We start from the raw sequence: 26282 nt of genomic DNA, 5'->3' as shown, positions 1-26282 counted from the left end.
TAGGGTTAGGTTAAGGGTTAGGTTTAGGGTTAGGTTAAGGGCTAGGTTTAGGGTTAGGTTTAGGGTTAGGTTAAGGGTTAGGTTAAGGGTTAGGTTTAGGGTTAGGTTTAGGGTTAGGTTAAGGGCTAGGTTTAGGGTTAGGTTTAGGCTTAGGTTAAGGGTTAGGGTTAGGGTTAGGTTAAGGGTTAGGTTTAGGGTTAGGTTAAGGGTTAGGTTAAGGGTTAGGGGTTAGGGTTAGGGTTAGGGTTAGGTTAAGGGCTAGGTTTAGGGTTAGGTTTAGGCTTAGGTTAAGGGTTAGGGTTAGGTTTAGGGTTAGGTTTAGGGTAAGGGTTAGGGTTAGGGTTAGGGGTTAAGTTTAGGTTTAGGGTTTACAGCGTGCTTCTGTCTCCGCGCTGTTGTCGCCCTGTTGACGACATCAGCGATACGGTTTAGTCGGGCGCGGTTTTGTCGTTCACCCTTTTGTCGGTGAACCGTTCTTCCATCTTTGTTTCTGAATGCCTCAGGATTTGTACAAGATGCATATAAACTTCCTTCAGTTTCGGGGCATGTGACCTATATTAACAAGACCATACATGATATATTTTAATATGGCATTTCTTTGCTTTTGTATATTTTAAGAAAACATTTAGTTTTTTTCACAATGGGACTCAAAAGTTTCTTAATCTTTTCCATTGTTGCAGAGGTGCCTTGAAGTTGCTCTTTGGTTTTCTAGAAGCATGATGGACTTTTCGGAATTGTCTATATTTCTAAGCAAAGTCTCTAGCCGTCTCTTAATTTTCTTCTGATCTTCTATGGCGCATCCAATCACAACAGACTGGAATTTTTGATCAACAGGTCCCGATGGGGTCTCAGATGTACAAGCTCCGTAAAGTGATATTAAGCGGCCCTTTGAGTCCTCCAAATCATCCAAGAGTTTATTGACTATTTCATCAATCATCTGGGTAGCCCGCAACAGGGATTCCTGCTGCTGAGGGTTTCGTATGGTCTCTACGGAAACCTCAACTGTGATCGTTCGGCCCATAAGGCGCTTGGCAGTCAGATTAAGTTCTTCTCTTTCACCTATATTTTGAAATTGAAAATGCTGGTTTTAAAGTTTTACAAAACACCAATTAACCGGCATGGTTAGAAGAGTCAAGGTAAATTAAGAATTACTGCAGTGGTGAGATTCAGCCGGTTCGCACCTATTCGGGAGAACCGGTTGGTAACTTTCTAAGCTGTTCGGCAAACCGGTTGTTGGAAGAAATCTCCTTTTGTTTTTCCCCACTTTACAGGGCTAATCCTGTAAGGAAGGCAGGAAGGAAACATTCTGTTGTTGTTTCTAGCCTAATCTTTATTGCCCTGCTTACAGAAACTGCCTCTCCGGTTAACCCTTATTACCTTGTAACAGCTAAGGCGAAGCGCCCATCGATCTGAGTGTATAAGTCTATCTGCTATGCAAACACTAAAAAAATCCCCTTAGGTGTATTCATCAGACACTCCAAATATGTATATATTATCTGTACACATTCACAAATAAGTTTGAGGTATTACCTTCACTAATATTCCTCATATCCTGGCTGTTCTGTATATTATGGATCATTTCCAGAAGAGTTTCTTTTTCTTGTTCCATTGAAGCTGCCGCATCACGCAACGCTTCAACTCTGGGAAAAGGAGGAAAAAAAATACAAATTTAAAAGAGAGTTTACAAATATGATATCCTTATACCTATGTGTTCTGTCCCCCTTTCTCCGCTCGTTAACAGACGACAGGCAAACAAACTTAAAAGGAACTCACTTTATCAGTTCTCGGCTCAGACTGGCTGCGAGCCCAAAAATAACATAAATAAAGTCTCTGACCAGATAACAGAATACAAAACAAAACTCTTACAACGCAATGCACTTCTCCAAGTGTCTCCTTGAATCAGGGTTACAGAAAGCAAATCACAAACAAACCATGACCGATGAATGACTGAATGCATGAATGAACGTTGACTCCTGCAACCAGGGTGTGGCACCATCCGTCCTTTTATCCCCAGAAGATGCCCCGAACGAGCCCCAGCTGCATAGTTAATCTTGCATCCCGAGAAGACTCCCAGAAGACTGCTGCTGAGTCATAACACCTATGTCATATTTTGCAACCCGTCTTTATCTATTACTTATTTATAAAAATTAAATTAGCGTACTATATTCTTGCTGCAACGAAGAGTTTCTACATAACAAGTCAATATTTCCTATTCGCCAAAACGAGAAAGCAAAATATCTTTTTCCTTATCCCCTGTCCCAACTGCATTCACACAACAGCAGGAAAGGAGGTGGAGAGGGAATTCCAGCATTATTAAAGGGAGGGGGAAAAAACAAGCATTAAGAAAAGTCTATTTCTCACATATCAATACAATTTAATTTCAATTTCAATTTTCAATTTAATAAAATTTGTATGCCGTCCACTCCCTTGGGACTCTGGGCGGCTTACAGACAGATAAAAAGCATTAAAAAATTTAAAAGTAAAAAATATAATTGTTAAAATTACACAACATCCATTCAGTCTAAGTGGGGCTGGACATTGATCAACAGCCCCAGGCCTGCCGGAACAGCCAGGTCTTAGTGGCTTTAAGGAAGGCCGGGAGAGTGGTAAGGGTCCGAGGTGGCTCAGTCGTTAAATGCAGCACTGCAGGTTACTTCAGCTGACTGCAGTTCTGCAGTTCGGCTGTTCAAATCTCACCGGCTCAGGGTTGACTCAGCCTTCCATCCTTCCGAGGTGGGTAAAATGAGGACCCGGATTGTTGTTGGGGGCGATATGCTGACTCTGTAAACCACTTAGAGAGGGCTGAAAGCTCTATGAAGCGGTATATAAGTCTAACTGCTATTGCTATCTCTACGGGAGATAAATTCAGATAAATCTAAAAAGTCCAGTTTTCATATTTCCCCTTCTACAATCAGCCCCTCTCGATTTAACAAGGGGGAAAAAAGTAAACTAATGGACAGCAGTCTAAACCTCTTCCATATCCCTTGAAATAGTGATGCATCTCTTCAATAATTTTTACCTGGCTCAACAATATTGGATGACTGTTACCCGGAAGAATTAGCTGACCCAGATTGCAGATATTATAGCAATAGCAATAGCAGTTAGACTTATATACCGGTTCGTAGGGCTTTCAGCCCTCTCTAAGCGGTTTACAGAGTCAGCATATTGCCCCCACAGTCTGGGTCCTCATTTCACCACCTCGGAAGGATGGAAGGCTGAGTCAACCTTGAGCCGGTGAGATTTGAACCGCCGAACTGCAGATAACAGTCAGCTGAAGTGGCCTGCAGTACTGCACCCTAACCACTGCGCCACCTCGGCTCTTATATTCATGTAAGGAACTTTTAAGTATTCCAAAAGATGCCCTGTTTGCCTTTCGGTGCAATTCAAAGTGCCGGATTTCACTTTTAAAGGATCACAATTCATGAATATACCTAACTACATCTCCCACCCCACTCCCACCCCATGGCATAAGAATAGGAAAGCTGGGCTCTGCATCTGGGTCCCTTCCCTTATTAAAGGCCACCCACAATCCATCCTTCTTGGTTGCTGCCTCCCCCCTTCCCTTTAGCATTGCTCTTGAAATTAGGCTGGCTGTCTTATTGTCTTGAATTTATTCCATTTACAGATTTGGAGTTAAAGTTCTATTCCTTAAAGTTCTGCTGCTTTGCTCTTGTTTAGCCTGTAATTGTGTAGATAAGTGAGGTGGATGAACAGATGGAGATGGCGATGGATGGATTTCCTTTGATAAACAGCTTTGAGCTTTGTTGAGGGGCATATAAACTTCAGTAAATAACAGATTACAGTGAAGCGTCCCCTTTTCTCTCCTAATATTGGGGGAAATGGAGCAAGACAAATAATTACCATGGGAAGTTCTTAGGTTCCTGCTAAAATATTAAATGATTTCCGATTAGAATCTTAGTAGAACAGGGTTTCAACAAAGGATATAGAAGGGTTAGGAGAACAGCATGTACATAATATTCTTATTAGAGCAAACCATTACAATCTGTCCTCCAAGTCATCAATTCTTAATATATTAATCTAGTTAATATATTTGCAGTGTTATGCCCACTATAGAAAGGTTATTTTGCTGTCACACAAAGTCCAATTGTTATGCCCACTATAGAAAGGTTATTTTGCTGTCACACGAAGTCCAATTGTTTCATTCCAAAACAATTTTTCAGTAAAAAAATTGTACAATTGTACAATCACATTAGCACAATCTTTCTGCATTCTACTTTTCTGTAAACACTTCTTTTATTTAGACAAACTAAACCAAATGGAATTAATGAACCTATAAAAAAATAAAAATGAAAGCTTTCAAGTAGTACTTGACTGATATGAGAAGCAACAGAAGAATAGCTGATATTTTAATTATGCTGAAGTATATATGCTCTGAGAAATGCAAATAAGTTAAAAACAAAATCAAAGAGAGGCTTCAGCTTCCTGAAGTTACATTTAAATGTCAACAATAAACAGGGAAATACTTTGATGCAGTATTAATAACAGGAAACAAAATATACAAATACTCAAAAGTCTATTTGGCATTGTATTCATTCACATTAAACGTATAGGTAAGACTGATAACAGTAACTAGTTCTTGGACCTCAAATTTAAGCGAATTTCAACAGATCTCTTGCAAGTTTGCTTATGTGGCTGAACAGATGGAGATGGTGATGGATGGATTTCCTTTGATAAACAGCTTTGAGCTTTGTTGAGGGGCATATAAACTTCAGTAAATAACAGATTACAGTGAAGGAAGAGCCTCACTTTATATTGTTCGACTTTTGCATCTGAAACAACCTATAAATAATTTGTTTTCTTTTTTTTTAAACAAAGCAGCATTTTCCAACTTCGTGTCCCCCAGGCATGCTAAAATTAGATATTCTAGGAATAGCAGTTACATGTTGAAAAAACTGAATTAATGAAAAAGTTTCTGAGCTTATTTAATACCCAGCTCTGCGTACAGAATGTACTGCACTAAATAGCAACAGGCAGAGACTCAGAATATTGGATGGTCTTTCATACAGAAGTGTCTATGCAGAAAATTTGCCATATCAGAGACAAAAAACTAGTTTTCTTTGACATTCTGGAATATACCTGCATTCAGAATCCTATAGCCTCGCCATCGATTTATTATCTCGCATGACTAATTATTTCTGTCAATTTGCAGAATTGCAATAGCCAGATTATCCTCATCATACAAAATGCAATTTGTATGCTAAAAGACATATGGATTGTGTGATTCAAGTCCTAGGATGGGGGAGAATTGATATCCGAATTGGTATAATCATGTAAGAATGAATTCCTAAACACTACTTTCTGGAGTTCTATACAGCTCTAGCAAAGAGTAAATCTCAGTAAAATTAAAAATAAATCTCAGTAAACCTAAAAAGTAAGTACAATCTTGCCAATAAAAAAGGTGGCCAAATCTCATATGCTTTCTGGAATGACAGCTGGGCCTTTCGAGTCCTTCCTCATTTGTAACTATATATAGGTTTCTTCTATCACAGCACCTGTTATACTTCACTCACAAAGCTGGACCATTTTCCTGAACTAAATTTCCTCTTCATTCTTGAACACATGCAGAAAAATTAAGGCGATGTATCATCATTGCAGTTGTGGTAGGGCACATAAACACACTCGTTCAAGAGTAAATAATTTACTTGCGTGAGATTGCCATTCCAAAAGAAAGATGATAAAAGATTTTCAATTCATTTGACATGGTTTAAAATATGTTTTACGAGAGAGGCAGAAATGATAGAGTGATGTATATTTATATAAAGTTCATAACCCAGCAATACTAGGAGAAACATATTTTTTTTTAGAATTTGAGAACCCAACCATAAAAAATGTGATGAATTCATTTAGCAAATGTATTATTTAATTCTGCAAATAATAGCCTTCTGGATAATCTTAGCTATGTATATTATTATAGCCTAAAAGTAAACTCCATAGTTCAGGTTTGCATATTTTGAGGTGGGTTTTTGCCAGTTCACCCCGAATCGGGCGAACCGGTAGGGGCAGCAGGGGGAGGCTCCACCCACCCGCCCAGACGCTTCTGTGCATGCGCAAAAGCGTTGCACGACAGCACGAGCGCGCATGAGGGAACCGGTAGTAAAATAAATTGAAACCCACCACTGGGTGTGAGGGTGTGATATACAGTATAAATCAGTCCATAATTGTGACTCCAACTATATAGTCAATGGATCTCATTTCTGAGTAGTCATAAACTATTCAACTAAAATAAAAAAAGAACCAATAACCTCTTTAAATGTAATTTAATTAAAGCCACAAAGTACATGATTTACTACCGATACATAATTAATGCAGAAAATTGGGGGGGGGGAATGTAAAATACAGAACATTCAAAACTAAATGACCACCTTATATTTAAATTTCAGTTGTTAAAAATTCGTATGAAGTTTTTGATGAAATTATTTAAACAATTTTTATTCACTTCCCCCCCCCCCATGAAAAGTGCCTGAATGGCAGTAATAAATTAATTTTCCTGTAAAAGTTAATGCATATCATCACAGACACACAAAAAGCAACTTTATAGCGTTCATTTAAAAAAATCTGAAATGCTTTTGTTAGATTAAGAAATATGTCTAACGTAATAATCTTATCTGTGCCACAATTACCATATCCAGGAAAAGTAGTGCTCCAAATTATAGTTATTTGATTCCTTTATATATGTCTTTTGGCAAAGAATGAATTTTTCAGAATATCTATCTAAGACTAAGCAAATATCCATGGCAAACGTAAAGTAATTAAATGCTAAACAATGGGAATTTACAGTAGTCATTTAAGTAATGAGGTTGTTGAAATTATGAAAAAGAACCTAAAATTAAAAATTTGGTGCAATATCATGCCAAGTCATTTTGTAATTACCTTTGCTTTTAGATGTTGTGTACAACTAGCGTTACTGATTAATGAACCATGGTTTGTAGCCCGATGTTAAAAATATGCAAAGTCAGCCAATTACTGTTGGTGTTCAGCCTGGATTGGCTTTAATTTTTATGGATCTCCCCTACCCGAGACTAGTTTACAGTAGGAAGAACTGTGCTCCAATCTCGTCTCCCAACGTTATAGAAAACTGGCATGCTGGTTTGCTAATCCATCTACCTAAAATGGAACACACTTATTCTGGTGCATTCCACTTTATGTAGGTGAATTAGCAAACCAGCATGACTACAGATCCCTGAAGCTACACTGGGAAACCAGTGTATGAAATGTTTATATTCAGATCTAATTCAGAGACACAAACATGCAGAAAATCATAAGAACTGCACCGAAACATCTGGAAATAATAACAGAAATGCTTATCTACTGTTAACTCAGTCTGCAGGGTGTAGGATTAAACCTGTAATCCCTAATCTCAACTCCCATGTATTCTACCAGCTCTTAAGCAGGAGAACTTTGCTGTTTTTTATTTTAATCTTCAGCTGAGTAGATCCAAACCTCTCCTCATCCATTCAGAATAATGTATATAAATGATAGAAGAAAGCAATTCTCTTAAGGCAATTCATCCCACCTCCCTACTTGGAAAGGCTACAGACATACAGCCTTCCAAAGGAGGAAGGATTTCTGTTGTGGCCCAGCAGGAGCCGTTGGAGCTGCCACCAGACTCCGACAGCGAGGGGCCCTATGAGTCGGCCCTGGAGGATGTGGAGGACCCTGGACAGGGTTCCAACTCCGAGCAGGGCACAGAGAGGCTGGTTGGCCACCAGGAGGCACCTGAGCCTTGGACCAGTGAGGCGGAGACAAGGGAGAGTGATCCAGACATCAGCAGTGGGGAGGAGCCAAGGGAGTTGTTCCTGGATGCCCCGCACCGAAGAGCTAATAGGCATCAGGAACAGTTGCACAAGTACAGGAGGTAATTGCACTCAGCTGGTGGTCATTAGGCTCCTCTCCAGACTATAAAAAGGACTGCTTGTGCACACGCCCCTCTTGCAGAAGTCAACGCAGGAACTAATGTTGGAGAACATGATGGTGAGCTTGGCAGGCTGGATTGCTGCCACGGCTTTTCTGTGCTGGATTGCTGCAAGGGCTTATCTGTGCTGGTTTGCTGCCAAGGACCTGTCTGTCTGTTCATTAAATGCCGTAGCTTATCTTTGGCTCGGAGTATGTGTTGATGTGGGAGGAGGGGGGTCAGAACAGATTTCTACCTGGCTAGCATCCAAAGAGGCTGAGAAACCACCCGGCCCGTTTCAAAAGCACCCGGAAGATTAATACTACTTAGGACCATTGATGTTTTCCCAAAGCCCAAAAACCTGGCGTCATCCTGACATGCACAACTAAGAGCAAGAGAAGCTTCTCCCCCTCTTCCTCCTCTTTCATTGATCAAATGGGGAAAAAATAAATCTTCTCTAAAATGGTCCAGAGCCAAGACGGAGGAGATGTGGAGCATCGAAGCAACGCAATTAAGAGAGGCGTCTTTTTAAAGGCTTTTTAAAGGTGTCCAAAGCAGCAGTTTGCAAATTGCCCCTAGGAAGGAAGGAGGAAAGAAGGAAGGAAGGAAGGAAGGAAGGAAGGAAGGAAGGAAGGAAGGAAGGAAAGAAGGAAAGAAGGAAAGAAGGAAGGAAGGGAGGGAGGGAGGGAGGCGAGGAAGGAAGGAGGGAGGCGAGGAAGGAAGGAAGGAAGGAAGGAATATATTGTTTATTTTGATTTGCACCCCCTCCCTGGTGATTGTAAGCCGCCCTGAGTCCCCCCAGGGAAAAGGGCGGCCTATAAACCCTAATAAAATGAAAAAATGAAAAAAAGGAAGGAGGGAGGCGAGGAAGGAAGGAAGGAAGGAAGGAAGGAAGGAAGGAAGAAAGGAAGGAAGGAAGGAAGGAGGGAGGCGAGGAAGGAAGGAAGGAAGGAAGGAAGGAAGGAAGGAAGAAAGGAAGGAAGGAAGGAAGGAGGGAGGCGAGGAAGGAAGGAAGGAAGGAAGGAAGGAAGGAGGGAGGGAGGAAAGGAAAGACGGAAGGAGGGAGGCAAGGAAGGAAGGAAGGAAGGAGGGAGGGAGGGAGGCAAGGAAGGAAGGAAGGAGGGAGGTGAGGAAGGAAGGAAGGAAGGAAGGAAGGAAGGAAGGAAGGAGGGAGGCGAGGAAGGGGAGCTGGGAGACGGAGCCTTGTGCTTCTCTCGCACAGACGCTCCTCCGATGAGCCCAGGGCGCTGCACCCCCTCGGCCCACCCGGCCTGCCCCCCCCCCCCCAGCCTTACCTCCGCTCCAGCTGGTCCAGGCACTCAAGCAAGCGGCCGGAGCGGTCCGCCATGGAGGTGGAGCGGAAGAACCGACCTCGGGGCTGCTGACCCGCGCCCGCTTGCTGGCTTGCCTCGCCGCCGCTTCCTCCTCCTCCTCCTCCTCCTCCGCTGCTCTTGGCGTTGCCGACCTTGGCCTGGGCCATAGCGAGCCGCTGCAGCCCTCGTCTCCTGCCCGCGTCTGCACGGCGCTTGCCCGGTCAGCAGGGACGAGAGTGGCCGCCCCGAGCTGGACGCAGCTCCCGAGCCGCAGTCGCCCCTCCTCTCGCTCCTTTGCAAGAGCAGGTGGCGGACAAAGCGGGTCCGGAGCGTCTCGCCTCGTCCTGCGGCTTACGCGAACCGGCCAGGACGCTTCCCTGCGTGCGCCCGGGCTCCTCTGGGGCGCATCTTCCCCGCCACCAAACCACGAGCGTCCCGGTCTACTGAACGCGACGCCCGACTGGGTTGGAATCTGGGGGCTTCAGAGGAGTTGGGGAGGGGTATTTCCAGCCAAGTCGGAGCAGGCGAAGGAGCCTTGCGGGAGTAGCTGGTTCCCACCGCCCAGGCTTTCTCCTGCCCAAGGATAGGAAAAGACCACGGCGGTGGCTCCCTTGGGTAACCCTCCTGCCTCCCCTCGGAGCCCCACTTAAAGCAAGAGGGAAAAAAGGTTTGGGCTTGGGAAGAGTTAATCTGAAAGAAGAAGAAGGAAAGGGGGATTTCCTCCACCCACCCCACCCCCAGGCATTGTGAGAAGGTATATTTTGTTCTTTATACCAGTATTTCTCAACCTTGGCAACTTGAAGATGTCTGGACTTCAACTCCCAGAATTCCCCAGCCAGCGAATGCTGGCTGGGGAATTCTGGGAGTTGAAGTCCGGACATCTTCAAGTTGCCAAGGTTGAGAAACACTGCTTTATACCAGTGGTTCCCAAACTTGGCAACTTTAAGACTTGTGGACTTCAACTCCCAGAATTCTCCAGCCAGCATTCGCTGGCTGGGGAATTCTGGGAGTTGAAGTCCGGACATCTTCAAGTTGCCAAGGTTGAGAAACACTGCTTTATACCAGTGGTTCCCAAACTTGGCAACTTTAAGACTTGTGGACTTCAACTCCCAGAATTCTCCAGCCAGCATTCGCTGGCTGGGGAATTCTGGGAGTTGAAGTCCGGACATCTTCAAGTTGCCAAGGTTGAGAAACACTGCTTTATACCAGTGGTTCCCAAACTTGGCAACTTTAAGACTTGTGGACTTCAACTCCCAGAATTCTCCAGCCAGCATTCGCTGGCTGGGGAATTCTGGGAGTTGAAGTCCGGACATCTTCAAGTTGCCAAGGTTGAGAAACACTGCTTTATACCAGTGGTTCCCAAACTTGGCAACTTTAAGACTTGTGGACTTCAACTCCCAGAATTCTCCAGCCAGCATTCGCTGGCTGGGGAATTCTGGGAGTTGAAGTCCGGACATCTTCAAGTTGCCAAGGTTGAGAAACACTGCTTTATACCAGTGGTTCCCAAACTTGGCAACTTTAAGACTTGTGGACTTCAACTCCCAGAATTCTCCAGCCAGCATTCACTGGCTGGGGAATTCTGGGAGTTGAAGTCCGGACATCTTCAAGTTGCCAAGGTTGAGAAACACTGCTTTATACCAGTGGTTCCCAAACTTGGCAACTTTAAGACTTGTGGACTTCAACTCCCAGAATTCTCCAGCCAGCTCTGCCTTATTTGAGAGAATGTAGGCATTTCATATCCAAAGGATAAATTGATATCCCATTTGTTGGCTGGAGAATTCTGGGAGTTGTAGTCCACCAGTCTTTTTTTTCCCCCCACTGTAAAAGTTTTTTTCATTTTCATACACTCACATATATACTGTGCATAGCCGGAGCCATACAACATTAAACAATAATCGCAGCCATTCCTCTTGTCAACAATACCCCCCAAAATAGAAACCCAATGTACCTCTTCCACTCTCCATACACCTCTTTCTTCCACCCCCCTCCAACTTTCTATCTTCCCTCCATCATCCCACTCTACCCTACTTCCCCTCCGCCTCTACCACTCCTCTCTCCCGATCCCCTCCCTCCCTTCCTTCTCACCCTCCCTCCCATCCCTCTATACCCATCTTTCTTCTATCCCTCTCCTCCTCCCCTTGGTGTACCTCCACTATGTGTCAATGTACTTAACTTATCCTATTTTTACAGAGAAATTAAAGAAAAACAGTATACATGTGAAATCGCATTACATTGAAATCTAACACATCGTATCTAACCTAGTATACGTCCCTCCTTCCCCCACCCTCCCCCCCAACACCCCAACTCCCTCCCCCCCCCCGACTTCCCAGAGCCCGTGCACAGTATAGATTTTTAACAAACACAGTCTAAAATATGTTGACAAAAAGAAATTTTAAAAAAGGGTTAATAACATCTCTACATTGATCTTAGCTTCTTCTTGCTACGCTAACTTGAACAGTTTAAATCATTCCTGATCTTAAGCATAGGTTATCCACAAGTCTTAAAGTTGCCAAGTTTGGGAACCACTGCTTTATACTGATTCCATCTTCTCTTAAAATATTAACAGAATCCACCACGTTCTGAGAATCGGTGTGTCCAACTAGATCAGTGTTTCTCGACCTTAGCGACTTTAAGTCCTATGGACTTCAACTCCCAGAATTCCCCAGCCAGCTCTGCTGGCTGGGGGGTTCTGGGAGTTGAAGTCCACAGGACTTAAAGTCGCCACGGTTGAGAAACACTGAACTAGATAATTGACAGTCAAGCTAAAATTAAGTTAATCAACTGAAATTTAAGAATCTTCCTCAAACCCTCTAGAATCAGCATATAGACACACTTCATCCCCTTATTTAAAAAATGCTGCTGTACCCCATTTCTTTGCAGCCTTCCTCTAAAGGCAAACTGTTTTGTTTTTAGGAATAAATATGTATTATATACTCACAATGGTCTTGTTAGGAAGTTATCACCCAGCCCTCTCCCAGAAAAAATAGCAATAGCAGTAGACTTATATACCGCTTCATAGGGCTTTCAGCCCTCTCTAAGCGGTTTACAGAGAGTCAGCATATTGCCCCCAACAATCCGGGTCCTCATTTTACCCACCTCGGAAGGATGGAAGGCTGAGTCAACCCTGAGCCGGTGAGATTTGAACCGCTGAACTGCTGATCTAGCAGTAGCCTGCAGTGCTGCATTTAACCACTGCGCCACCTTGGCTCTTGAAATGAAATATCCTAGGAAATATTGAAAAGGCAGAATATTTCTCTGGATGTGAAAAGAAAGAAATATGTTTTAAAAGACAGAATAGCTGCCTGTAGCTCCCTGCCCATCTCAACTTTGTCAATGGGCCATTAAGAAGGCCAAGCTAGTCCCTTTACATAATAAAGACTTCTCCACTTCAACTACAGGGGGTGGGATTAAGGAACTTTACCCAACTCCCCACATGGCATCTGAGAACTCAACCAAACCTGGATTCAAAACGTAGCCTAGACGGTGGCTCCTGCATGGCCCAGGGGAGTCTGACAACCAATCAGAATACATTTCTTACACAGGAACAGGAAACAGAGAGGTGGGACTGAAGAAGTTATAAAAAGCCTAGCAAGCCCCTCCCTCAGCCCTTCTCTTCTTCTCCACCAACATTGAAGCATGTGATCACCTTTTCTGTTCAGGGCTCAAGCCATGTGGCCCTGTCCACCAATAAACCATCTTTCCAAGCAGCCTCCGTGTCTCCAGTGTCTTTTTCCCCACTTGGAGCCGAACCCAGAAGGACATTTCTTTCATCAGTTCTTTATACTGTTTCCATCTTCTCTTAAAATATTAACAGAATCCACCACGTTCTGAGAATCGGTGCGTCCACTAGATAATTGACAGTCAAGCTGAAACTTAAGTTAATCAACTGAAATTAATAATCTTCCTCAAACCCTCTAGAATCAGCGTATAGACACACTTCATCCCCTTATAAAAAAAATGCTGCTGTACCCCATTTCTTTGCAGCCTTCCTCTAAAGGCAAACTGTTTTGCTTTTGGGAATAAATATTTATTATATCCTCACAATGGTCTGGGTCTCATTTTTATTTTTTCTTGCACAGTTCCGAGTTGGAACCCCAAATTATTCTTCTAACAGCATCTCTTAGCCTTTCACCTCAGAATGGGGGAAAGCTGTGGGTTACTCCCTGGAGCAGTTACTTCTGCATTTGGGGGTGGGGGAGCTTAGTGGAAAGAGAGCTCCTCTGAAGTCCCCCCCCCCACTTACCAACGCAAACGATTCTGTGCATTTCATTAGTCGTTTAATCTTCTAGGATCTCTTCAAAAAGTGGGACATTTGGCTGCCTTATGACAATTAACATAGGTATTTAAGCCTGAATACTGTGTGTTTAACTTTGTGTGTGGCTAATATGTGGTTTGATGAGTTGCATAAACAGAGAAAATGGGATTAAATCCTGGTTGAATTAAAGACACTTTGGGGGAGTTTGCTGCAGAGTTTAAATCCAGTCCACTCATAGCTTGGTCTCATACAATGTCCATTGTGGCTTCTGTGGGAAGTTATCATCCAGCCCTCTCCCAGAAAAACGAAATATCCTAGGAAATATTGAAAAGGCAGAACATTTCTCTGGATGTGAAAAGAAACATGTTTTAAAAGACAGAATAGTTGCCTATAGCTTTCTGCCCATCCCCAGCTAATGGGCCATTAAAAAGGCCAGGCTAGCCCACTTAACATAATAAAGACTTCTCCACTTCAGCTCCAGGGGAAAGGGATATTACTCAACTGACCACAAGGCAACTGAGAACTCATCACAGCCTAGAGAGTAGCCCCCTGCATGGCACCATGGGAGTCCGACAACCAGTCAGAACACATTTCTTACACAGGAACAGGAACAGAGAGGTGGGACTGAACAGGGTATAAAAAGCCTAGCAAGCCCCTCCCTCAGCCCTTCTCTTCTTCTCCACCAACATTGAAGCATGTGATCACCTTTTCTGTTCAGGGCTCAGGCCATGTGGCCCTGTCCACCAATAAACCATCTTTCCAAGCAGCCTCCATGTCTCCAGTGTCTTCTTCCCCACTTGGAGCTGAACCCAGAAGGACATTTCTTTCAACACTTCAAAATATGTTCACTTTTTCTTCTGCGTTTCTTTGCTCTTAAGGCTCACCTACTGTTTTATGTGCTCTTGATATATAGCATGCTTGCTCTTGAGTAAAATAATTTTACATACATTCTTGGTGTAATAGGCGAGCTCTTTTCCAATCAAACCATTTGAAGTTATCGCCCTCCCTCTGTCCCCAGGTAAAACTAGCATGCTGACATTTGTTCATTCATACATTTTCATACATACTGTAACAGAAGAAAGCCTTTGTGAGTTAACATTGGCAGGAACTCAAGAGACTCCACTACACTTGTCATAACTGCATTAAAAAAGGCTACAGATCTCCTAAATGCATATCACTGCAGGTGCCGTGAGACAAAAGGGATTTGCAGAAATAGAAATTTTAAAATATGTGTGAGTTTATTAAAATTTTGCAATAGTAAAATATAATACAAACTAAAAGAAAATAGAAAGAAAAAACAAAGACACAGAACTACAATTAGTTTTTGACTTAGGACAACTGAGCCTGGAATTTTGATCATACTGTGCTATTCCAACAGTATATAGCTAATATAGGAATTAAGAGCTGTCTCCTTTAAGAAACCAGCTTATGGAAAATGTAACTACCTTATGGGTAATGTAGTTCCATAACATGTGACCACATGTGTTCCCTCATTGGGCAGCGGGGTACTCTGCCTGGGGAAAGTGATTTATTAGGAAGATGGTTTTTTTTTTTAACTTTTATTTTTATGTTTGTTTGTCCTTGTTCAAAAACAAATAAAATTGCTTTAAAAAAAATATGGAGAGCTGTAAATTCTACTTCTCAAATCCTAGCTCAGAAATATTTGAGGTGAAGAAAGTCTTTGAGCCCAGTTCATTAGTAGGAATAACCTTCAGAATACCAATGCAGTGTCAAAACTACTTTTTTATTCCATTTTTTATTTTACAGCATTCGTAACATCTTGAGATAATAATTCACGACATCCATGGAAAAAGAGCAGTTCCTGCATTTTGGGGACTTAAAAGATCTTCCTTTTCCTGGACTATCTTTGTTGGAGAGTAGCAATATCCCTTTCTGATTGAAATCCACCCATTTATAGTTCCTCTGTACTATTCACTTCATCCTAGCATGAGACGATACCCAATCAATGTTTCCTTAAAATAATATAAAACTACAGGGGTTTTCCGGGAGAGATAGTATTTTAGAATTTCATGAAATAATTTGCATCTTCAGTTCCTCCCAAGAATCAAGTGTTTCAGAGGCAGAAATCAGCATATTGGGATAAATTTTTTGAAGGTAGCATTTGTATTAATGACATCAGCAAACGCTTAAGCTGTTGTAAATGTGGTTTTATTTTCAGAGGTTAATAGTATATACTCGGGACAAAGTCATTTTAACAGGATTTATTCCTGGGACAGTTTTAACCAGATTTCTAAGATATTCTTTGCAATAATATTCCTGTGGCTAAAAACAAAACCATCTGGATATTTGTTAGAGCATAAAGATGAATAGATAAAAGAGTATGTAGTATGTGTATAGTTGCTGACACAAATATACTGTAGCAAGCTGAAGAAGGAATTTGGAAAGAATGACTTGAAAGAGAATGACTTGAAAAATATAGGAAAGAAAAAGGTATATACACCATTTACAGAAAATGCTTCATTACATGAAATCAGTATAGCAAACATGAGTTTGGAATATTCTGGCTTTGTCCAGAAAACTGCCTGTATATTTGCATATGAGAAAGAAAACACAGTTTCTTATAACACTGAGTCAAAGAACTTAATATACAAGGGAGCAACCCTGAAGCTGAAATACTTGACTCCAATGAAATGTACAGTCTAGAAAATGCTCATTTGAGTCTTTGAGACCATTTCTAAATGACAAACATTTTAAGCATAGGTGAAGTTTTATAAGAGATAGTATAAAGAGATAGTATCTCTTGCATTATTTCCTTAAGTAACCATTGGAACCATGCATTACTATTATGAGTTCATGCCACTGGCCAGATGTCTGCAGCAAAGGCTTCTCTCTCCTAATATTGCGGGAAATGTAGCAAGACAAATAATTTCCTTGGGAAGTTCTTAGGCGCCTGCTAAAATATTAAATGATTCCCGACTAGAATCTTAGTAGAACAGGGTTTCAACAAAGGATATAGAAGGGTTAGGAGAACAGCATGTACATAATATTCTTATTAGAGCAAACCATTACAATCTGTCCTCCAAGTCATCAATTTTTAATATATTAATCTAGTTAATATATTTGCAGTGTTATGCCCACTATAGAAAGGTTATTTTGCTGTCACACAAAGTCCAATTGTCTCATTCCAAAACAATTTTTCAGTAAAAAAAATTGTACAAATTGTACAATCACATTAGCACAAGCTTTCTGCATTCTACTTTTCTGTAAACACTTCTTTTATTTAGACAAACTAAGCCAAATGGAATGAATGAACCTATAAAAAATAAAAATGAAAGCTTTCAAGTAGTACTTGACTGATATGAGAAGCAACAGAACAATAGCTGATATTTTAATTATGCTGAAGTATATATGCTCTGAGAAATGCAAATAAGTTAAAAACAAAATCAAAGAAAGGCTTCAGCTTCCTGAAGTTACATTTAAATGTCAACAATAAACAGGAAAATACTTTGATGCAGGAACCAGGAAACAAATATACAAATACTCAAAGTCTATTTGGCATTGTATTCATTCACATTAAACATATAGATAAGAATGAAGAGACAGATAACAGTAACTAGTTCTTGGACCTCAAATTTAAGTGAATTTCAATAGATCTCTTGTAAGTTTGCTTATGTGCTGTGATCTTCAGGATAGTATCTAAACTTCATCTCAGAAATTGATGAAGAAAGAAAAGGCACTCTGGACATTCTGGATTAATACCTGTATCTACTGCAATTCTTGCACTACAAAATTAAGTCAACAGAACAGTAGAAGTAAAACATTAAAAGTCCAGAAAAGAACAGCTTAAAAAAACAAGCAACATAAATCATAACGTTGAGTTTTAGGGTCAGACAGTAGAAAAAAAGAAAGTTAATGGATCTTGCGACTCAGTATAATTGCCGTGTTCTTGTATTTTTTAAAGTAAGCTCAGCCATATGACATTTTAAAACCATTTACTGTTTAAGCCATGAGAAGGGATGACTGAAATCCCATTAGTTAACATTTCACAACAGGTTCTCAACTCTACTAGTGCCTGATAGTTTTTTACAGTGCCATTGAAACACTGAAATAAAAGCCAGTACATTTTTAAATGTTTTTATAAAATGGTGAACAAATTTCAATTTTTTTGAAGCCAGGTAGATGTTTTGGTACACCCATCTTTGGACATCTTCATTTTTCTTCAAGACTTCGCCTAATTGCCTCTTGAAATTCATCATCATCATCATCATACGTATCTGCATAAAAATATCAGAATATGAAACTGTTCCCCAAGTAACCATAGCACAATTTGGATGGTAATTTGGAAGAATCAATAAAGTGTACCTAATCAGTGCTCTATTCCAGTGTTTCTCAACCTTGGCGACTTTAAGTCCTGTGGACTTCAACTCCCAGAATCCCCCAGCCAGCTCTGCTGGCTGGGGGAATTCTGGGAGTTGAAGTCCACGGGACTTAAAGTCGCCAAGGTGAGAAACACTGCTCTATTCCACACAACTAAAAAAGCCATACATTCCAGGTGAACATTACTCTTGTTAGCCATAATAGGAAGAGATCTTGAGGATACATGCCTGCAGAGCTAATCAAGCCATCACCTTATCTAAATCCAGAACGATCTCCCAACTCAGCATCCCTGATTTACAGTATATAACAGCACAGAATCCAGCAAAAGGATGGATCCTCCAGACCAGAGGATGTCTCAAGTGAAAGGCACCTCTCATCTCAAAGGGACCTCACTCCTTCTAGAGACTTTAAACTGGCTACTTCCTACATACCTAAATGCTCAAAGGTGTATGTGGTAGAAAGGTAAGCTGTCATTTCCACCTTCAAGCTCCCCACCAAATAATCCCAAACTCCTGCTTATTCTGCTAGTTGCCTTCTTTCTTTCTTTTCTTTCTTTCTTTCTTTTCTTTCTTTCTTTCTTTCTTTCTTTCTTTCTTTCTTTCTTTCTTTCTTCTTTCTTTCTTTTCTTTCTTTCTTCTTTCTCTCTCTCTCTCTCTCTCTCTCCCCCTGGATTTCAAGGGGAAATAGAAGTGGGAATTTCTGGAAAGGCAAATTTGTTATGCCCCCCCCTTCCAAAAAAAAAAAAAGTTCCAGCTTAAAATCTGTCCCCAAAACAGCAATTTGGGGCAGGAGTGGGGGAGCTGGAGCTTTCTAAGCATTTTACTTTTTGGAGGCTTCATATTCCTTTCCCCCCTTTAAAAAAAAGATGTGCAAGGTTTTCTGTGCACAAAACAAGCAATTTCTGTGCTCCATGTCTAGATAAACACACATTCAGGTGAGTATGGAACAAACATCATCTGGACAGACACACAATGGGGAGTAGGAGAAGGCCAAGGATAGCAGCAGTAGGCGGTGAATCTAAAATACATAGCGGAAGAACAGAGGAAGCAGTCTAATGGATAACCGTTGCTACGGCCACTAGTGTTCTTGCTTCCAGGATAGGATCCCCTAGGCCACCATTCATGGCTCCAATCTTCACAGGAACTTATATTTTTGCTTTCACCCATAATGTCCTTGATGGTTCCACCACAAAACCGCGGACGACAAAATCGTGCTCGACGAAAGCGCGTACGTGATGTCATCACAGCGCGATGAAAACATCGCGCTGTGATCGATAAATGTAAAAATAAAGCGAAAACCTTACCCTAACCCCCCCCAAACCTAACCCTAAACCTAACCCTAAACCTAACCCTAAACCTAACGCTAAACCTAACGCTAACCCTTAACCTAACGCTAAACGTAACCCTAACGCTCTAAACCTAACCCTAACGCTAACCCTACCTTTATGTGAATTGGCTTGCTTTAATTTTATTTTATTTCAATTTTTAATTTTTTTCGTCGCACTGTGATGATGTCAAATGCGCGCTTTCGTCGAGCGCGCTTTTGTGGACCGCGGTTTTGACGGGTCACGGTTCTTGATGTCTCCTGCAGCCTAAGAACAGACTGGGAAAGGAAGCCACTGAAATTCTTGGGTTAAGGGACATCTAGCAGAAAAAGGGCAAGGTACTACTAGCCTTACTCTGCTTGCTTCAAAAGTCCCCCTGCATTTTGTCTTGGGGTGCTCAAAAGATCCTCAGCTTCTCGGGAACAAACTAAACTTAGGGCAGGCCACATTTTAATTCATGCTGCGAACTAAGGTATATTCATGCTGGTTCACGTATAAAAATGTATCCTTGACCTAAGACTATAATTGAGCCTAAAATTGATGTTGCTAAGTGCGACATTTGTTAAGTGAGTTTTGCCCCATTTTATGACTTTCCTCACCACAGTTTTTAAGTGAATCGTTCTTAAGTTAATAACCCAGTTGTTAAGTTAATCTGGCTTCCCCATTGACTTTGCTTGTCGGAACGTCGTAAAAAGTGTTCACGTGATCTGGGGAAACTGCAATCATAAATATGAACCAGTTGCCAAGCATCCAAATCTTGGTCATATGACCATGAAGATGCCACAATGGACCTAAGTGGTCATAAAGTGGCAAAAGATGGTCATAAGTCACTTTTTTCAGTGATGTTGGAACTTCAAATGGTCACTAAATGCACTATTGTAAGTCAAAAACTACATGTATAATTTCTATATAAGTTATTGAGGCTTCTAAATAATATATCAAATATAAACCCTCCTTGCAGAAAGTACATATCCAATTAAAGATATCTGCAGCTTTAAAACAGAACTGCTTCCAGAAAGCAAATTGAGGTCACACAACCAGGTGTACAGTAACTGTTGTGGCCCAGCAGGAGCCGTTGGAGCTGCCACCAGACAGTGAAGGGCCCTATGAGTCAGCTCTGGAAGATGTGGAGGACCCTGGACAGGGTTCCAACTCCGAGCAGGGCGCAGAGAGGCTGGCCACTAGGAGACGCCTGACCCTTAGGACCAGTGGGGAGGAGACAAGGGAGTGTGATCCTGAAATCCTGCATTGGAGCAGTGGGGAGGAGACAAGGGAGTTGTTCCTGGATGCCCAGCAATGCCGGGCAGATCGACGTAGAGAGCAGCTACGCAGTTACCAAAGATAATTGGACCCAGGTGATTGTAATTAGGCTCCTCCCAGTCTCTCTTTAAATACTATCTTGAGAGGAGCCAGCCCTGCTTGGAGTCGGAACCCTGTCCAGGGTCCTCCACATCCTCCAGAGCCACTCTTAGGGCCCCTCGCTGTCGGAGTCTGGTGGCAACTCCAACAGCTCCTGCTGGGCCACAACAAGTAACTCTCATTATTGGCATGCAATGATTGATTAGCTTTAGGATTAGGTTAAGGGTTAGGTTAAGGGTTAGGTTTAGGATTAGGGGTTAAGTTTAGGTTTAGGTTTAGGGTTACAGCGTGCTTCTTTCTCCGTGCTGTTGTCGCCCTGTTGATGACATCAGCGACACGGTTTAGTCGTTCGCGCTTTTGTCGGTGAACCAAAAAAAACAATCTAATGCTATATTCCAACGTAATATTTTCTTATATTCCTATACGCCAACATTCCAACATACTATTTATTTTTATTTTCTATTTATTTGTTAATTAAATATATAAGTTGTCCATCTGACCATGGAGATTTTTGTCCTTAAGATCATCTGATGTACTGTGGAAAGTAAAACATACCATTTTGGACATTTGTTTCTTGCAAAATCTATTCCGGTTGCCATTTGAATATCAATCTCTTCATTTTCTATAATTAGAGATAAATATTTTCATCCTGCTACATTTCAATTCTAATAATACATTTCTATTCTAATAATTCAATTTTTTGCCAGATTTCTGTTGATTGGCAAGAATGTCTGGCTTTATTTTTTTTTTCAATAGAAAAACTCACATGGAAACTAATTCAATCTTTTTGCAGACAAGTTGTATGGTTTTTCTCAAAGAGCAAGTTTACAATTATTAAATACTAGAACTTCCCTGTGATGGCAGCGAAAGGAGCAATTTTATCGAATACATTCAGTGTAACATCTGTGCTTCTTAAGATTGTCATCATGACAACAATAAATCATCTTTTGATTATAAAAGAGCCGAGATGGCGCAGTGGTTAGGGTGCAGTACTGCAGGCCACTTCAGCTGACTGTTATCTGCAGTTCAGCGGTTCTAATCTCACTGGCTGAAGGTTGACTCAGCCTTCCATCCTTCCGAGGTGGGTGAAATGAGGACCCAGACTGTGGGGGCAATTTGCTGACTCAATTTGCTAAAAATCTGTAAACCGCTTGGAGAGGGCTGAAAGCCCTATGAAACGGTATATAAGTCTAACTGCTATTGCTATTGCTATATTGCATTTGGAACACCACAATGTGTTCTAAAAGCAATCTATATAGCATGATAGGTATATAAAGAAAAAGTAGAGTAAGTAAGCAAAATTAAAAGCACAATGCAAGAAAAAGAGAAGGAAATAGAACTATATTTAGTGTACATAACACCTTTTATTCTACCTGTGTATCTTTTCATATTTGTAATCATCTTTCATTGTATCATATGTATAAGCCACTTCATGTTTCCTTTTGTCCTGTACTCGTACTTGTATCCTGTACTTTTCCAATACTGTAAACTGCACTTGTCAATCATTGTTTTCAGAGTCTAATTTAAAACCTTTGTCTATTCTAAGCATGCAAGGCACAGATGACCTGGCCCAAGAGCCTTACAGCCCACTGATACTCCTTTTGTTGTTTTGCAGTAATCCAATATAAAATGCGTAAGGCACCAACTTCACTCCCTAAAACTCCTGAAATTCCCATTTCACCTACAGGGCCCTTGAAGTTCTATGATGAGACCTTCAAGATAGAAGCTGAGCATCCCTAATTTATCTTTTAGAGCCCTAAATGGTTTAGGCAGCTTTTCCTAAAATGGTGCCCTCCAGAGGCACTGAACATCAATTCCTAGACCCCACTCCTTGCTTTCCACCATCAAGACCAGAGGTGGGGTTCCTACCAGTTCGCACTTATTCGGTAGAAACCGGTTCGTCAAATCTACCGAACCGGTTAGAAGAGGTTCCACCAGTGGACCCGGAAAGCAGGCCACACCTACAGAAGAGGTTCCAATTTTTTTGAAACCCACCACTGGTCCTTGGATATGATTATTCTACACTCTCATGCTCCTATTATAAAACTCAGTGCCTCTGTGGAAGGTAAGGATGATACTGCATTGTGGTGCAATCAGAACATTGCGTGTGTTTGAAGTTGTTTTAACGCAAACCAAAGATGCCTTTTAAAAACAAGTTTGCATCTTATTCTTATGGATGCCAGTGCTGTGTGGGAGGTGATTTAAGGTGGTTCCGACAAGTGTCGTCGGCATCTTCATATCCGATCACATGGGCGGCAAGCCACTCCACAAAGGAGGCCACACCCACAGAGTAGGTTTGAACAATTTTTGAAACCCACCACTGATCAAGACACAGCACAGCACTCAGAAAAGGAATAGCTATAGGGAGTCTCTGCCCTTCTCTTGCAGAAACTTCTGATAACAGTCACTCTTTCTAAGCCCCACGCACTTCACGGGGTTTATGTTTATGGGGATTCTCAATCACCCAGGTCATGGTTGTCCCAAAGCTGCTTTTTCCCAAAAGGCAAGCTGGGGGGTAGGGTTTGTGGGGGAGGGAGAAGGGAAGTTCCACTTCTCATCCAAGAACCGAAGAAACTTCTTGGATGAGAGTGAAACATTTTCAAAGAAAAAAAAAAATCCAAAGACATGGAAAAAGCATCTTTGGGACTTGAGTTATGGGGATGGGGAGAGAGAGAATTAGGTATAGTAAACCGCCTGGAGTTATTTGTTAAAATAATAAAGGAGGCATAAAAATCTAATAAAGAAACAAGCAAGCAAGCAAACTGGGGAAGGAGAACGTGTCATCCTTTGTTCAAGGCCCAAGAAAAAATAGTAAGGAATAATCAGCCTAGTCCAGTGACAGCTAATAGCAAATAATTTCCTTCTGGTCTCAAGAAATCCCTCTTTCTTCCTGCATTGGTTTTAGCAATAGCAATAGCAGTTAGACTTATATACCGCTTCATAGGGCTTTCAGCCCTCTCTAAGCGGTTTACAGAGTCAGCATATCGCCCCCCACAGTCTGGGTCCTCATTTCACCCACCTCAGAAGGATGGAAGGCTGAGTCAACCTTGAGCCGGTGAGATTAGACCCGCTGAACTGCAGATAACAGTCAGCTGAAGTGGCCTGCAGTACTGCACCCTAACCACTGCGCCACCTCGGCTCTTTTAATCTTGCCATGACAATAAGGGAGCACAATAAGTTAATGAAACTCTACCAGGAATGACCATGCTACCCTTCAACAGGAATACTGTAAAATGTCTCAATCAGTATTATTTGTTCCATTTGTTTCTATTAATAGACAACGCACTGAATGGAAACAAACCTTGACTGTATCTGAAATGCTGTTTAATATAACACACATCATGTCGCCATCAATCTTATGTGGGTCTAGAATGCGCGTGATCCGCTGAGTCATCTTAAGTTGATCTTCCAGTTCTAGAAAGCTTTTGTCTCCAGAAGAATGGTGAAAGGAATATGTTTTGGCAGATATTCATCTAGGCGACCCACCTGTGAAAAAACGTTATTGTGTAAAACTAGAAGCATAAACGGCTTAAGATCTCTTAGCAAGATATATTGTACAAAGTGACAAATTACAAAGTGAGACTTCCAAGCAATAACAAAATGATTCTCGGTCTTTAATTACTGACAGATGACAACTCTGTGGATTTACAGAGAGGAATAGACTAGCCATGTCTTTTTTTTTTTTAAAAAAAGACTTATATACCGCTTCATAGGGCTTTCAGCCCTCTCTAAGCGGTTTACAGAGTCAGCATATTGCCCCCAACAATCCGGGTCCTCATTTCACCCACCTCGGAAGGATGGAAGGCTGAGTCAACCCTGAGCCGGTGAGATTTGAACCGCCGAACTGCAGTCAGCTGAAGTAGCCTGCAGTGCTGCACTATAACCACTGCGCCACTTCGGCTATTGTCCCAGCCAACATATCCCCAAAAGGAAACTCCTCCCCCAGGAATTGATGTGTCCATAATTCTTTCCTTGCAATCTCTCTCTTGCCTTAAGTTATGGTTCTCTACACAGTATTAGTCAGTTCATGAGAGAAAGAAATCAATTCTGCTTAAAATGAAAGCCAAAACCTTAAAGTGAATCTATTATGCCTCGGGAAATACACTCCAATATTTCCTTCCTTTCTCACATGTTCTTTGTGGAAAAAATAATAACGGGTAAGCAAAAACTGATGCATAATGTTATGGATCATTATATATTACAAAAAAGAATAGTTAATCAACTAGCTTGAAATACATATTCATGCTCTGAAATGTAATTCCTAGTTATGCTGAATTCCTGAATTTTAAGATTTTTAAAGGTATTGGTTTATTTGATATCAGCCAATATTAAAGTGACACTTGTATGTCAATATAATTTTAAAGCAATCTTTCTATAAGTATCTACATGTAAAGTAAAAGCAGTTACTTTTATGTTATAAAAAGATAGAAAGTAATTTGAATTAATTAATTCTAACATTAATGATTTAATACTAAAGGATAGTAGAAATAAGCACTTTCATAATTGCAAAAAAGGAACTAAAAGGATGGAATGATTATGCTAATTATACACATAGTGATCTGAAACACTTATCATATATTATTTTAGAAGTTTTATCCATCTTATTTGGGTATAATAATTTAAAATAACGTTGAAGAGAAATTATCAGAAATTAAGCCATGATTGGCTTCAATTATAAGTACTCCAATCACTGACTGATGCGAAGTATACTAGGTAAGAAAAAAATGAAGAGCTTTTCACATATGTTAAAATTAAATTAACTAGCCTTAAATTAGGGCTTCCTTAATACCTTGCAAGAATGCCAATGACCACTAGAGGGAAAAGTATTTTTGATCGTGATCTGTCAAAACCGCGCTCGACTAAACCGCGCCCGATTAAACCACGTCGCTGACATCATCAACAGGGCGACAACAGCCAGCGCGGAGAAAGAAGGCGCTTTAAATAGCGCTTTGAAAAGCAAGCCGATTCAACTTAAGGTAAGGGTTAGGTTTAGGGTTAGGTTAAGGTTTAGGTTTAGGATTAGGTTTAGAGGGGTTAGGTTTAGGTTTAGGGGTTAATTTTAGGTTAGGGTTTACAGCGTGCTTCTGTCTCCATGCTGTTGTCGCCCTGTTGATGACGTCAGCGACGCGGTTTATCGAGCGCGGTTTTTGTGGTGGAACCATTTTTGATATATTATGTGCCATCAGTTGCTTCAACTCTTAGTAACTACATGGATAGATGCAGGGAAAATAAAGACATACAGAAAATTCTGATTCTCCCTCCTAATGGCCATTTGTTCGTCTACAGCCTCATTACAGAGCCTTAAGTTATTGATCAGTACAAAACCTGAAGACTTACATGCACACAGATTGCAAAATCGGCAGCCTCTCTCCTTCTAACCACAGCGTGGATGAAGAAAGAAGCACCCAATTTTGTTAAGGTAATTAAAGACCTTGCAGTTCACGGGGGGTTCCAATTGCTATGTCCACCTAAGCAATGAAAGAGGAATGGAGTAATCATTAGAAATATCTAAACTGCCCGGTGAAAGGAATTTTTAAAAAGTTTCAGAGGTGACATCACTAAAAAAAACTGTAACCAATAATTGTTAATCTATGGTGCATATATTTGGTAAGCACTGGATTATATATTCCCAATGCCAACAGTCTTACTGGAGGATTATATACAGATTGTATCATTCTTAACCCCAATCAGCTAGTGGCCAGTTAGTTAATGGAGGCACAAATTTTGTAATAAAACCAGATTAATATAAGAGTCAGTTTGCCCTAGTGGTTAAGGATCCAG

The 26282-nt window shown here is 41.2% G+C and overlaps 1 protein-coding gene and 2 long non-coding RNA genes across 3 annotated transcripts; all 3 read right to left on the bottom strand.

Annotated features, from left to right (window-relative positions):
- Nucleotides 1-481: 481 nt before the first annotated feature.
- Nucleotides 482-9399, bottom strand: BAG2 (BAG cochaperone 2). The gene is made up of 3 exons (XM_032215462.1): nt 9208-9399; nt 1531-1640; nt 482-1059 (listed from the first exon to the last, which is right to left on the bottom strand). The coding sequence occupies exons 1-3, from the start codon at nt 9390-9392 to the stop codon at nt 659-661; spliced, it is 696 nt and encodes a 231-aa protein (XP_032071353.1). The 5' UTR covers nt 9393-9399; the 3' UTR covers nt 482-658.
- Nucleotides 9400-15633: 6234 nt separating this feature from the next.
- LOC116507380 lies at nt 15634-21125 on the bottom strand. Its single transcript, XR_004255196.1, has 2 exons — nt 21057-21125; nt 15634-17715 (listed from the first exon to the last, which is right to left on the bottom strand). It is a non-coding gene; the product is annotated as an uncharacterized LOC116507380 (long non-coding RNA).
- Nucleotides 21126-23920: 2795 nt separating this feature from the next.
- On the bottom strand, nt 23921-25932 carry LOC116507379. Its single transcript, XR_004255195.1, has 2 exons — nt 25839-25932; nt 23921-23987 (listed from the first exon to the last, which is right to left on the bottom strand). It is a non-coding gene; the product is annotated as an uncharacterized LOC116507379 (long non-coding RNA).
- Between the last annotated feature and the right edge of the window lie 350 nt (nt 25933-26282).

This window comes from Thamnophis elegans, chromosome 4, assembly GCF_009769535.1.
Source record: "Thamnophis elegans isolate rThaEle1 chromosome 4, rThaEle1.pri, whole genome shotgun sequence".
NCBI classification, from domain to species: Eukaryota; Metazoa; Chordata; class Lepidosauria; order Squamata; family Colubridae; genus Thamnophis; species Thamnophis elegans.
This window is presented reverse-complemented; position numbering and strand designations above follow the sequence as displayed.